Here is a 14,595-nt window from a genome sequence, read left to right as displayed (position 1 = left end):
CCATCAGCAAATAAAAGAAACTTGACAAATGACAGAATGTGATAGAGACAGTTATAGATGACAATTGAGGTAGGTCATGCCTTAATACTGATGTACATGCTGATGACTAAAGTAAATAAACAAATGAGATTAAAATTGACATGCTTTAATGATTTTGATGGATTTAGAGGCTCAATATGACCTGTTCTTAATATGCTGATTATGTCCATCTGTTGACTATTTATTATAATTGTGGATATTATCGGCGATGAGAGGCGAGTCAAGAAGAGTCGCTTGGTCCTTAAACGATCGTCTTCAAGACCTGGACTATGGAGATGATGCATGTTTGTTGGCACATGAGTATCAGGACGTGCAAGAGTAATTCTAAGATCTGGAGTAAGAGTCATCAAAGGTGAACCTTGCAATCGATGCCAAAATGAAGGAACAGATTACCGACGGCTTATATATTGCTCTTGATGATGCCTGCATCAAGTATGTTGAAATCTACCTGACATTTGATGATGGATTTTGACACCTGTGGAAGAACTGCACTTGAATGATATTTAATGGATATTATGGCCAATATTAAATCTGAAATATCTGCAAAGTAATCATTTCATGCTTAAAACAGCTGATTTATTGGATATGCTGAATTTTTATTTATTTTGACAATTTATTTAACAAAAAATATTTTATTGGGGTCAATTTGGGGTAAAATTATTAATTTTTAAGTGCTTTTAAGCTAATTAATGACCGCGAGGATTGCGAGGAACAGCACGAGAACATTTGTAATTTTTTGGACTCGGCTGCTTTAAGGTTTTGGACTTTGTAACTTAATGGACGGAATTTTGAGAATTTTGAAAGGATTTCTTGAAATTTTCAAGTTTTGCCTTAAATGCTTCAAAATTTAAAGTTTTAAACAAAATTGAAATGCAAGAGAAATAATTTTTAGTTCCTTTAAAGTCAAAAGTTGGACAGAAAATGATGAAAAATTGAAATTTTAAAGTGAATTTTATTTGAAAAAAAAAATCTTAAAAAATTCTCAATGAATTAAATTTGCTCATTTGAGAATTTAAAATTGAAAAGAGATAGACACAAATATATTTGATAAGAACTGACTGCTGATTGGCACTGCTTATATACTGAAATTGTCCACTCATAGCACTGCTTATACAATTATTATGTATTAAATAAATTTAGGGGAATTTTAAAGATTTTTTTTCACATTTTTGATCAAATTTCTAGCACAAATCAGCTATAATGTAAGGAATAACCAAATTTCAGCTTCAATTTCATCAATCCAGTCATTAAACTTCAAAATATTAGTAAAAATTGAAAATGCATCCATAAGGTCCACCAATTAATGATTCCGAGACAATTCCACGAAATTTCCAATTGTCACATAAACTCCATCTCCATTATCATCACGACATACATCAGCACCTTTACCTGAACCATCACAAAATGTTCGTCCACATGAAATTGATCCCTGTGTAGACATTGAACAGCTTAGTCTCTTATTACATAACACAAAAAGGTGTCAGGTGTCACAAACTATAAAAATTAACAAATTTTGTATGAAAAAGTCAACTCGACATTAAATACAATTTGAGTTAGAGATGTACATCATACATGTCTTAAATTAATCTATCAGATAGTACGCAGAGCAATCATTTATAGAAAGAGAACGACACGATCGTTCGGCATATGACAATCGATGTATTCCAATATGCGCATTATCTGATTTATATACATCAAACATGTATGACATATATGTAGGACATACATCTATGAGACACATCTATGACATACATGTCTACATCTATATTACTACAACATGTCATTCATGTCCTTTCCAAATCATTTCATTGTCACACAGTTTGGACATCACTGCATAAACTCATAGGAGCCAGTGTTCGTCGATACAGACATTCCATACCCATCCTACCCATAGCCATGACCGCTAACGTCAAATTATTGTCCTGGTTTTGGTGTTGTTGACATTGTTGCTCTAGTTGTGGTTGTTCTTGGTGTCGTTGTAGCTCTAATCGTTGTAGGCTTATAAGGCACGCAAGAAGCTACAGTCGTCCTAGTTGTATAACTTTTCGGTGTCGACCTTGATGACTAGTTGTTCTCAATGACCTTAAGCACTAGTTGTTCTCAATGAATCTTGACTAGTCCATGCTGTATGTGGATATGATGAATTACGTTGCCTACAGCATGCCTTCATATGTGTCTTAATATTGGAACTGTTCAAGTTGTATTTACTGCAGACATTATGTGACAAATTAATGGATATAACTGGAGTTGTGTTGATGACCATTGCTGTAATTCCAGTGACTTTAATAGAAGAAGTAGCTGTTGTATGTGACGAGATTAATGATTATGATGTGGATTGGTTCATAAATGATGTCTACTTGCAGTGATGGTCAAACTGTGTCCTGTGACACACTTGTGTAGGGCAGAATTGACAGGACTCCGGGTGTCGATCACTGCTAAGTCCGACTTCATTGGAATCGAGTCTATCCAATTCTGTCCATCAATGAGAGTGTTAAGTGTTGATTTAGGTACAGGATAGGGTCAGGTGCATAACGAGAATTACGTCTTGTAGGTCTAATGTAGCTTCATTTCTAGGTCATCGTCTTCCTGTTTTTGGACGTAATTTATGAATAAATCCCACTAGACAATCCCAACTGTATTTATGAATAAAATATTTTTTTAAATTTTGATTACATTTTGAATAGTTCCAGTATTAAGCAGAAGGTGAATGACTTATGGCCAAGTCGGTGGAACATTGACGACAGAATGTTTGCTTGACATTTGAACTTGATTAGTCCGAGATTTGGCATCAATTGTGCTTGTATGTGCTGACTAATTTCATCATTTAATTATATGTGCGCATGCAGCATTTTAATGAGAATTTCTTATCAGAAATGTTTTTGTGATTTTTGTCGTTGGATTATCTTTTTCCACAGAAATTCAGACGTGACCATACGTCCAGCATCCAACTGCGAATTAAGTGACTCTCTGAGAATTTATATAAAAAATACACAAATACTTTTAAATAACTAATCATATAAAAATTGCAGCTTAACTCTGCTTTTCAAATCATTTTCTGTCCAACTTTTGACTTTAAAGGAACTAAAAATTATTTCTTGTGCATTTCAATTTTGTGAAAAAGTTAAAAAAGTTAAAAAATGTTGAAAATTATTTTGTAAGTTGAAAAAATTAAATTAAAAAATTGTCAAATAATTAAAATTATTTTTTTTTTTGTCATTTCCTCGTCTAGCGGTGCTTTGTGTCTCATCGCAGCATTCTGTGGAGCATCAACGTCGACTAATATTGAGTGTGAATATGGAATGGGTGACTACTATGTTGTGGGTAAAATCTATCAATGCTATGTCAACAATCCAAACATTATATCTGAAGAATCAGCACAAATCAGCGGAGTTAGTGGAACACACGTGAATAGTTCATATAACAACGATGATGTTCTTGGCATTTATGCTAGGGATAAAAAATCGAAGTATTCCCAAAAGGTTTGGATAAAATATTTAAAAATATTAAAGTGATTAGTATTTCAATTTGTCAGTTAAAGGAAATCCATCAGTCCGATTTGAAAGCATTTCCTCATTTAGTTTATTTTTTCTTGCATTACAACAAAATTGAAATTATAGAAGAGGGTTTATTTGATTATAATCCAAATTTAGAAGTTGTAGGATTTGATGAACCTAATATAATTCACATAGACCCAAATGTATTTGATAATTTAAAATTAAGATATTTTTGGTTCAGATTTGTTCCTTGTATTGGTCAAGATATTTACAATTCTAAAGAGAAAGTTCAATCAGCTTTAAAAATTGTCAAGTCAAATTGCTCAAGTTCTGACTTTCTGTCACTCGACACTCAACTTAAGAACCTTGAAAGTGAGTCCAAAACTTTAGATTCTGAAGCTTTTAGTGCCAAACTTGAAAGCTTTGAAAAATCCTTCCAAAATTCAAAATTCTTTAAATTTCGTCCTTTAAAGTCTAAATTTGAAATTCTTAAGAATGAAAAATGTTTTTATTGTAAACAGTTGAGAAAAATCGAGTCAATTGACACGAAACTTACTGTGGTCAGTAAAACTGTAGATGATGGTCAAAAGAAAATTAATGAATATTTTGAGGATGTAAAGTCATCACAATGTGGACTAAAAAGTCCTTTTATTGACCTTAAGTCCTCACAAGATTCTATCCAGACATCATTAAACAGTTTAAAGCTTACAACTGACGATCAAGGAAGCAAACTTGATCATATCCAAAAATACCAAAATCAACTAATTTCCTTACATGCTCCTCAAAGTACATCCATTAATAATATTGTTGCTAAACTTAATGAATATGATAAGACCCAAAAGAATCACGGAGCTGTGCTTAGTGACATTAAAAGTTTACAAAATGATACAAATGCAGTCATTAGGGAACTCAAATTGTCACATGACAGCACTAGAACCTTTCAGGACTTTTCTCTTATTAATATAACCTCAAAACTAAATGACCTCAATAAAAACATTAAATCAAGTCAAGATGACATAAAACTATCAAATAGTGAAATTGTAGCCATTCTCAGTGATCACACAATGGTCCATATTGAGGCTAAGAACTCATTTACTAAAATACAAACAGTCCAAAATGAGATTAAAAAGTCGTTGAATGATTTGAGTGCAAAAGTAAATAATGAACTGACTGACAAGTTCACGTCATTGACTGACAAATTTACGTCATTGAGTGACAAAGTTGAGAGCCTTGAGAGCATTGAGCCACAATTAATGAACTTAAAGGCTGAATTAAGTGGAAAATTTGAGAAGGAATTGAGCAATAAGCTTCACAGAATGTCGTTAAGTTTTGATGAAAAATTTAAAGGAATTGAGACGCGATTGGTGAAAAAAATTGAAAAAATTTTAGAGGAAAAATTGGCAAATGTGTTGCAATTTTTTTAATTGTTAAAAACTAAAAATAAAGCAAAAAAAAAATATTAAAAATTGATGTTTTATTCTAAAATGCGCCTTTATTTCAGTTACCCATGTGACTTTCTTACTTGACCAATTCTCACAAGCATGCTAAACTTGATAAGTAAGCTCTCGAGTTTATGCTTTTTGCCTGTTAGTGTGTGTTTATTTGGATATATTGGATATATCCGATCCAAACGGTAGCCAACGATAGATCCGATTTTAGGTGACATCTGCGTCAGGTCGAGGATCACAGCTGATCCGTATAGTCAGCGAAGTAAGTAAAACAAATCATAAATTATTTAAAATTATTTTTATTGATACATAAAATGACAATTTTCAATTTCAATGATTATAATCAGAATAAGTGACATTATCGATTAGCTATCAAAGGCCAAATTCTATCACAAGCATATAGATATATAGGCACAATTATTTGTCTTGATGTAGACTTGTCTAGGGTAACTTTGAATACATTTAAGAATGTTTGCGATTTGTTCTGATTTCTATAACAGATCATCATGTATGTATTGATATCTACGACCAGTATGCATTAGAAAAAGGCATGCATATTAAAGGCAGTGCCTGAGCAAAAGCCTCTGGCTAGACAAGTCTACAAAAAGACCAATTTGTTTGCCTTTTCATAGGAACGGCTTAAAGCTAACATATAAGAGAATTGGCAGGACTTTGGAGTCTGGGATCCATTGAAGGCACTTATTGGAGTCCTGCCAACTCTGCATGATACGACTAGCCACCTATCTGACCAACTCTGATTATTTTAAACTTATTTATTAATTCTTATTTTATATTTCCTTAATGTCATTTCAATCCATGACAATTTTCCTTCATTTAAGTACAAATATGTTGCTGCACATTGATATAAATTACCATATTTAGGATGTCTTGACTTTAACAATCCAATTTGATCATCGTGACTTGATACTTTTTTAATTTCATTCCAAATCTTGTCAACAACATCAACTGATGAATTCATAATGACATAAAATAGGAATGTCCTTTTATGACTGTCAATTTGTGTCAATAAATTTAAAATTTCATTTTTATTTAAATATTTATGGATATACTGCCATGAGCATGTGACATCATATCCATAACTATTACATCGATTAAGTCCAACATGTAAAATATTTTCATAATTTTCATTAATTTTTAATAAATTTTTTCTAATTTCATCACGTGTCATTAACAAATTTATGTCCATAAAGACAATTTCAAGGATTTTGTCACTTCCATATCGGCAAATTGTCACCAAATTGTCATTTATGTCCATAAAATTGTCAAAATTTTGAAAGATTTTTTTAAAAAATGTCCACCAAATTTCAAAAATTTGTGTCTGTTTATGTCCATTAATCAGGCAATTGTACAGCATATTTGCATCAGCAGACAACAGTTCCTGTAACTGACTGACTGTAAAGTTCTCATCAAGCATTTTAATTAAATATTTAACGACATTTATGTCTACAATTTTAAATAAATCGTCAATAAGGCAGCCATTATATTCGGATTTTCGTATTAAAATATTTTTAAGTTCTTCGCGATTCTCAAAAGTTGACAGCAACAGGTTCCACATCGTCTCATGAAACAGCACGTCATTAATTTGTGATGAAGCTTGAATAATGTTTTCGGACCAAATTCGCATTGTTGTAAATTCCTTAAAACTTTCTGGCAAATTTTGAATTTCGTAAAATTTTTGAACTTTTGTCCATAGAAATTTAAGAAATTCTGTGTCTTTTTGACTGATGCAGGCACAAATTATGTGACTGTTATTTTCTATAGCTGGAATTACGACATTTTCAGCTTCTTGAATGACTTGATTCCATGTAAAATTGAAAATTTCAATTGAAATTCTCACGGCATTGTAAATGACTTGGGAAAAGAATCTTTGAGGATCCTTAATGTCTGATAATGTCAAGTACTGTCGATAGACATCCCACATGTATTCATGATATTCTATTGATTTTGATGGATTAATAAGGAAGCAGTCATGCTGATTATATGTTAAAATTTTACAAATTTCATTTTTTGTTAAAATTTCATTTAAATTATGGATTGTGAACTTTATGGCATGTAAGTTTGAGGATTGAAAGATTTTAGTCAAAATATATAAAATATTTGACATGTTATTCTGCTCATTGTAGTCATAAGGCACATCATCAGCTGCCACATCCTTAACATATTCACTATATTGACTATAATCATCAGATTCTGAATATTCTTCATCACTTGATGAACTTTCATCATCATTCTTAACAATTTCAGTGACTTTTCCATCATTTTTCCATAAAATCAGTTCCTTCAGCTCAGCTTTTGTAAAATCTTCATTCATGAGCTGCCATAGAGCTTCATGGAACTCAATATCTGTGCAATCTACAGCATACTCAAACAATGACAGAATATCATTAAACCAGTCATAATTATTACGATCATCAAGGACAAAAAGCTTCATAATTGGCTTAACAGAACCTCCTAGAATGTCCTTGACTGCATTGCAGACTAATTTGAGTAAATTTATGTCATGCTGCTTAACACAAACATGCAAAATATTTTGACGGTACTCATTTCGCTGCATAATTAATTCCGTCAATTTTTGATCCTTTTCTGTGCCTTCTAAGTCAAGTAGCTTATTGACCTCGGTCCAAATAAAATTGAAAATGTCTGTGGAACTTTGTGCTGCATTTAAAATTAAATTGGATTTAGTTTCGATGTTTTGACTCATAATTTCGACATTTTCAGTGGAACTGAAGCAATTTTGATGTAATGTCCATAAAATTTTAACAATTTCGACATCTTTTAAGGCACGAACAGCAATAGACAGCAAATGGTCATCTTGGACAGTCAAAATTTCACGAATTTGTGCTTTATTGAATTTGTCTTGAATGATTTTGAGGATGAACTTGATGACATTGATGTTCTTGTTGCTCATGATGCTGTGGATGAATATGGAACCGTGGACACTTCTGACTGTCATCAATTTGACTAAATTGTCGAGATTTTCGTACTTTTTGATGATAAAATCCCAACAAATTTCATGAATCTCAAGATTCTCACATTTTGCAAGGATATAAAAGTCATAGGCACTGCTGAATAGTCCACTTCCAGTGATTTCATGCCTTAGAGTCTCTGGACTGTCCAAAATCTCTAAATCTTTAATTTTCAACCATTTAAGCCTCATATATTCCTCTATACTGTCCTTTTTATACCTTAATTCATTAAAATTGTCAATAAATTTGTCACATTTTTCAATACTGTCAATTGCTTCAGCAGACATGACTGCATGCTTAATAATGAACTCCTTGACTTTAATCCATATCTTTTTACAGATATTGTCATGCGCATATGAAGTATAATATGAAATATTTAATATAAAATTATTATTTGAATTTTTTTCACAATTTTGTAAAATTTCAAAGATTTCCGATGGATTAAGGTAGTCATTGATGACAGTCCAGGCACTCAAAAATGATTCTGGATTGTAAATTTTAAAGAGAATGTTTTGATTTTGGTCATTCAGGTTCATTAGCATGGATTTAAGGTTTTCGCGTGTTGTAAGGCATTTAAGGTTGTGGATTATAAAATCAAATATTTTACAGTCAGTTAGACCTAATGCAGCAGCTAGGATGTTATTTCCACAATCGTCCACATCATTGATAAATTTAAGAAATTCATCATCAGATTTACACAAATTATTTCTGACCAAATTCCAAATGGACTCAAAAATTTCAACATTTTTGGCATAATTTACAGCATTTAATAGGAAATTGCCACCTACGTTGGACTTGACAGACATAATTTCAAGGAATTCATCATTATTGAATATTTTTTGTAATTTTTCAAATGTAAATTCAATAATTTTTGAATTTTCCGAGTTTGATATTTGTTGGATCAAAAATGCATCCATAAATGACGTAAACTTGTCAGTTTGAAGCAGGAAATCCTTTAGTTCCATATGATTAAATGTTGCAGTCATAAGATCCCAAAATGTGTCATAAAGTTCAATATTCCCAGATTGTGCAATTGTCGTCAAAATAGGCCAATTATAAGGAGATCTAAAAGTGATCAGTTCCTTAAACTTTGAATGACTTTCATTGGATTTATAGAAATTTTCAATTTCTGTCCAGAAAGTTGTCAGAATTCTCGGATCATCCCGCATTATGCAGTCAATTATGATATTTGTTCCTTGTCTTGTTTTGACATTCAGCAGTTCCATTATTTTACGGATGTTCAAAAAACTTTTGAGAATTTTGATAAATTTTTGAATTTTTTGACTGTCGAGATTTTTGGACCAACAAAATGTGAAGAAAATGTTTGGTTTTTCAGCACGACGATGTGTCTTGAAGTTCTGTACAACAGCATTGGAACCGAGCTTTAATTTTACATCATTAGCAAATCTACCAAAATGATCAATGTCCTCACATGACTCAATTACCTTAAAAAACAATTTTTCCTTTTTTATTAAATTTTCCAAGCATTTTCCATTCAAAAATTTGACTAAAAAGTCGAGAAAAATTTGTGGATTTATTGGAAATTTTGATTTTTTTATGGACGCAAATATTGCATCAATATTGGTGATTAAAATATTTTTGACAATTTTATATCGTCGTCTATTAAGGATGATAATAAGGAATTTTCCAAGATTTTCTAAATTTTCCATAAATATATATGAAATGTTTGTGTATTCATCAATATTGGAAGTGATGCTTTTGACAATTTTGTCATTTAATTTTAGTCCTAAAATGTCTTGATTCAGGAACATTCGAATGCCTTGATATCTTCGAGTTGTAAGAACTTTCAACAGAAATGGAACAAATTGAATCCAATTTGAAACTTGTTGTTCATGCCTTAATGTCCTTAAAATAAATTCAGCAATAAAATAATCACAAAAAATTCCATTTTTAGTCATCAAGTCAGTTCCAATGTCTGTCCATGTCTTTATATCCTCAAGTTGATCATCAAAAAAGTCTAAATAATTTGGAAATAAACTTTTTAGTGCCATAAATTCGTGGAACTTCCAGAAATTGAGTTGCTCACTTCCAGACCATTTCCTGTACACATTTTGTATAAATTCTCTAAAAATGTTCAATTCTGTCAGTTCCTTTGTGAATATTTTGTCAGTTTTTGTAACTTCCGCAATCATCCTGCACAGCTGTGGCATGCCAATTGGTCCAAACTTGATATTTGAGTTCTTATTCAATAAATCTGCTGCTAGATTCTTATAAGAACTGAAATTATTGCAGGATCCATCATTAAACATCCACAAAGTAGCAATCAAGTCAGCACAATGTTCATCTGTGACTTCCTCAAACTTATACTGAATATTATGTTTAAGAACTTTAACTAAATCAAGTTCTAAATGCTCACATGCTGTAATCCACAATTGACTTCCTTCATTTGATTCAAATGTATTTATGGACTTTAAGATGAATTCGGTACAGCTGGCACTCAACTCATCCAAGCCATCCATAAAGATCAACACATTGCCTAGTTCGTACATTTTTTGGAAGATTTTAACCTCAAAATTGGTTTTATGCTTCAGGACAGTCTGGATGAAAAATTGTGGAAATTCCAAGTCACTTCTTATAGCCATTTGGTCCTTAAATTGTTCAGTAAACTGCTTCAAATCAACATAACTTATCCATTTTGTTGGATATCCTTTATGAAGTTCTTTGGCAATTCTATTCAATGTCCATGTTTTGCCACTTCCTGGCTTGTCTGAAATTATAACAAATTTGGACATTTTACAATCCAAAAGTAGTTCCGATTGGGACATCTCAATAGTGTTGGACTTCTGTTGACAGTCAATTGGAATTTGAGACTTATTATATTTTAGTTCCAGTTCCATTTTAATGAATTTCCGTTCCTGGAACTGAATTTGATCAAATTCATCAAAATTGAGGTCTGAATTGATGTAAATTTGTGAGTTTTCAATCATCAAAGCTAGAAGCTGATCGTCAATGACTTGTGAGAAATTTCTAACAACTTCTTCATGTCCTGGATTGTATTGATCGTTCAGGATGTCCAAAAATGAAAATTTTGAATTATTTTGAAAATTAATTTTCATTTCAAGTAAAATCTTTTGACTGTCGACTGTCAAGTCATTCCAGTCATAATTGACTTTAACTTTTGTTGGACATAAACCAAATTGTGTCAATTTTTGAGTCAGTTCCTCAAACTCATCCTCATCAGACACAATAAAAGTTAATTTTAATGATTTAAATGCAAAAATATTTTTCAAATTTTCATCAATTTTTTGACAATTAATCACAAAAATATTCAAATTGTCCAATTTGTGCTGACTATTAAGCATGTCAGTTGTGACAAAAACAACATTATTGACATCAATTTGTAGACATTTTTGGATGTTGATAAGTAAAAGTTTTGGCAAATTTGTTTGAATAATTGTGAAATTATTTACAGTCAATGACTTGACATCCTTCAACTCTGACAATTCTAACTTATGACTTAACATGCTACATGGCAATTTTATCATTTGTGGCAACATAAAAATTTCAAAATAATCAAAAAGAATCTTAAACTTAACCTCAATCTTTGCTTCTTCCTCCATGTCCTCATTAAATTCAACCAGTTCCTTTACAGCATTTGCAATCACTTCCTCAACACTTGTGACGTCATGCTTATTGTTATAAGTCATCCACATTACATAACGACAAAGTTCTCGTGCCAAAATTCCTTTAATCTCTTGTTCATGTCTTGTTGATGACAATTTAGCACCAATTGTAATAATTCCATCCATAAAGTCATTAAGTGCTGCATTGTTGGTCTAAAAATGACACAAAAAATTAATATTAAATGTCTTAAAATTCATTCACAGTCAGCACTTCCTTACCACATCACAATCAAAGTCGAAAATTATTTTCAAATTATCACATTGAGTCACGACATCAAGCACATCCTTACAATATTTCACTTTTTTGATATCTTCAAGCCATTTTTGAATCTTTTGTTGACATTCAGCTTCTTGGTCATTTGTTATGTCCTTTTTGTGGATGATTGTCTTCATTTTTTGATGAGTTCTGTAAATATTTTGTAGACATACAGTTAATAGTTGGATATGAAGCACTAAGATGATCCCTAACAGGCAAAGAGACTTCCTTGTGGTGCCATAATGGTCACTCTGTACCATAAAAGCATGATATTTGCCAGTTAAGGTCATTTTTGAGATTTAAGTCTTAAATAACGGTCTTTTAGAATTCAAAAAGTAACGGTTGTTCAAAATTCAAAAGCGAAGTTCAAAATTGAAGTTCAGGAATTTTTAGCGGGAACTTTATAGTATAAAACGAGGTATTTTTTGGAAAAAAAAAATCAGTCGAGTTTGAGAACTCATAAAGGTAACATCTAAAGGTTAAAGGTAAAAGGAATAAAACTAAGAAGAAAACCATGTTAAGGTTTTATAAAGGCTGAATAAATATAGCACGTGGTTTACAGAGTACTTTTCAGTACTAGGACATTATTAAGGGTTACTCAGAGAGTACTTATCAGCACTAGAGTATACAGTTCATCGCCACTATAGGCAATATAGTGACACGAAGTATAGTATAAGTTAAGGGATTATTGGACAGTAGTCGTGTCCAGATTATGCTTTCCCGATACCGGGAAATCCCGGGAAATCCCTGTCCCGTCCCGGTCCCGTCCCGAGTCCCGAAAATCTTCCGGGACTGGTCCCGCGGGACCAGGTTTTAAAAAAATTCTTATAAACTCTCAACAAAATAAAAGGAATAAAAATAAAAAACGTTTATTTTTTAACCAAAAATTTAAAGTCAATATAAATTATATAATTTTATCAAAAAACATGAGAAATATGAAGCAATAAATTCAAATTTTGAATGTTTTTGAGTTAAAGATTTTAAATTTATTTTGGTCTTCTGATTTTTGTTCTGAAATGCAGTGGCAAATAATCTAAACCCGATTTAAACAAACCCTTTTGAATAAACCTATTGATGTCCAGCTAATTTGAGGTTTTTCAAAATTTGATAGGTTCAATGCATTTTAAATTGATTACAAATATTAGAGATTATTTCTCATAAGAAAGATTTGTTTCTTCATAATCATATAAATGGTGAATATGAAAGTTGAACTCAGAATTTTTAATTGTTATTCTATTTTATAATCATTTAAAACTAGTCAGGTTCAAGAGTTCTTAAATTTAAATCAATCATTAAATTGTTGAAAATATATATCAAGCTTAAAAACAATGAAAAAACATTAAAATTTTGTACTTTTGAGCACATATTTTTTTTCGGGAAATCCCGGGATTTCCCGGTCCCGTCCCGATCCCGTCCCGGTCCCGGAAAAGTTTCGGGACCGGGATTTCGGGAAAGCATAGTCCAGATTACGGAAGCATCAATAAAGGACAGTGAACCAGAGTCAATAGTTCAGGGTGTGGGTTTTTCAAAAACGACTGTTAATTTTTTTCAAAAAAAAAAAATATTTTTGTCGATAAAATTCAGATTTTTCTTGACCGTTACTTATTCTTTTCTTCGTAACGTAAGATTTTATTTTAAAATAAGTTGAGTTCGAATAGTTCGAATTTCTCTCGACAATCAAATGTCGAAGAATTCGAATTAGAGACGGCCACACTCAGGTTTGGTTAAAGGACAATGGAAAAGAGTCAACAGCATCGCACGTGGAAGCTGGATCAAAGTCAGCAGTATCAGTTAAGCCAGCAGTAAACACAATTGGTGTCAGTTTCAACAGGCATTGCAGCATATGATTCGAAAAAAGAATAAGATAACAATTTGTCCTGTCGAGTTTCGAACCCATGACCGTTATGTCGGTGTTGCAATGATTCGGTACCGACAGTCAACTTGACTCTATACACAATCTGACCCTACTTCGAGCTATGCCAAGTACTTAACCATTCCGTCACCAAATCACTTCAACCTTAACTCCCAAAACCTCATTAAATATGCTAAAATCAGTGATCTTGTTGGTCTAGTACAGTGGTGAGCAACCTGTATAACGCGGTACGCAAGTGTGTCTTCTAAATTTTATGGAATAGCCAAGAACCGTACATCATGTAAGGTTTTGATCGAGGCTTATTGCCAAAGTGTGCCGCATTAAATAAAAGGTTGTCCATCACTGGACTGGAAGTTCAATATTCTATGGCAATTTGTGCTGTTATCTCACAATCTACTTACATCGTATCGCAACTTTTAATTCCTTGATTTTTGTGACTGTATTGAAGTATTTCAATTATTATGAAATTCCTTAATATTTCCTTTAAATTTTGAATTTGAAGCTTTATTGGAATTTAATATAATTAATTAATTAATATCACAAAACTATTTATATTTAAAATACTGAATATTAACATAAATAATTAAACTAAAAAGCACTGCAAAATGAGGAATATCCAACTTTTATCAACAATAAGACTCTCACGAATGAAGCGATTAGTCATAAAAAATTGAGAATGAGAATAAAAAATGAGAGAAAAATTGGTGAGCGATTAATTGAGAATTTTATAATTTTACAGCATGTGTGTTTTGATTTTGGCGATTCGGGGACGTTCATAAGTTACGTAACACTAAGAATTTCATTTTTTAATTCCCCGATCGTTACGCTTTGTAACAGAATCATGAACAAACATG

The 14,595-nt window shown here is 31.8% G+C and overlaps 2 protein-coding genes across 2 annotated transcripts; one reads left to right on the top strand and one right to left on the bottom strand.

The window, feature by feature from the left end:
• The first annotated feature begins 415 nt into the window (after window positions 1-415).
• Window positions 416-4,957, top strand: LOC139097320 (putative leucine-rich repeat-containing protein DDB_G0290503). Its single transcript, XM_070649129.1, has 3 exons — window positions 416-471; window positions 3,269-3,443; window positions 4,055-4,957. Exons 1-3 carry the CDS (start codon window positions 416-418, stop codon window positions 4,955-4,957), a joined length of 1,134 nt encoding a protein of 377 aa, XP_070505230.1.
• A 305-nt stretch (window positions 4,958-5,262) lies between these two features.
• On the bottom strand, window positions 5,263-14,378 carry LOC139097284 (uncharacterized). The gene is made up of 3 exons (XM_070649079.1): window positions 14,143-14,378; window positions 11,832-12,018; window positions 5,263-11,765 (listed from the first exon to the last, which is right to left on the bottom strand). The coding sequence occupies exons 2-3, from the start codon at window positions 12,003-12,005 to the stop codon at window positions 5,751-5,753; spliced, it is 6,189 nt and encodes a 2,062-aa protein (XP_070505180.1). The 5' UTR covers window positions 12,006-12,018; window positions 14,143-14,378; the 3' UTR covers window positions 5,263-5,750.
• Window positions 14,379-14,595: the final 217 nt, after the last annotated feature.

This window comes from Chironomus tepperi, unplaced genomic scaffold (assembly GCF_022539635.2).
Source record: "Chironomus tepperi strain 1889 unplaced genomic scaffold, CSIRO-AGI_Ctep_v1 contig_419, whole genome shotgun sequence".
NCBI classification, from domain to species: Eukaryota; Metazoa; Arthropoda; class Insecta; order Diptera; family Chironomidae; genus Chironomus; species Chironomus tepperi.
This window is presented reverse-complemented; position numbering and strand designations above follow the sequence as displayed.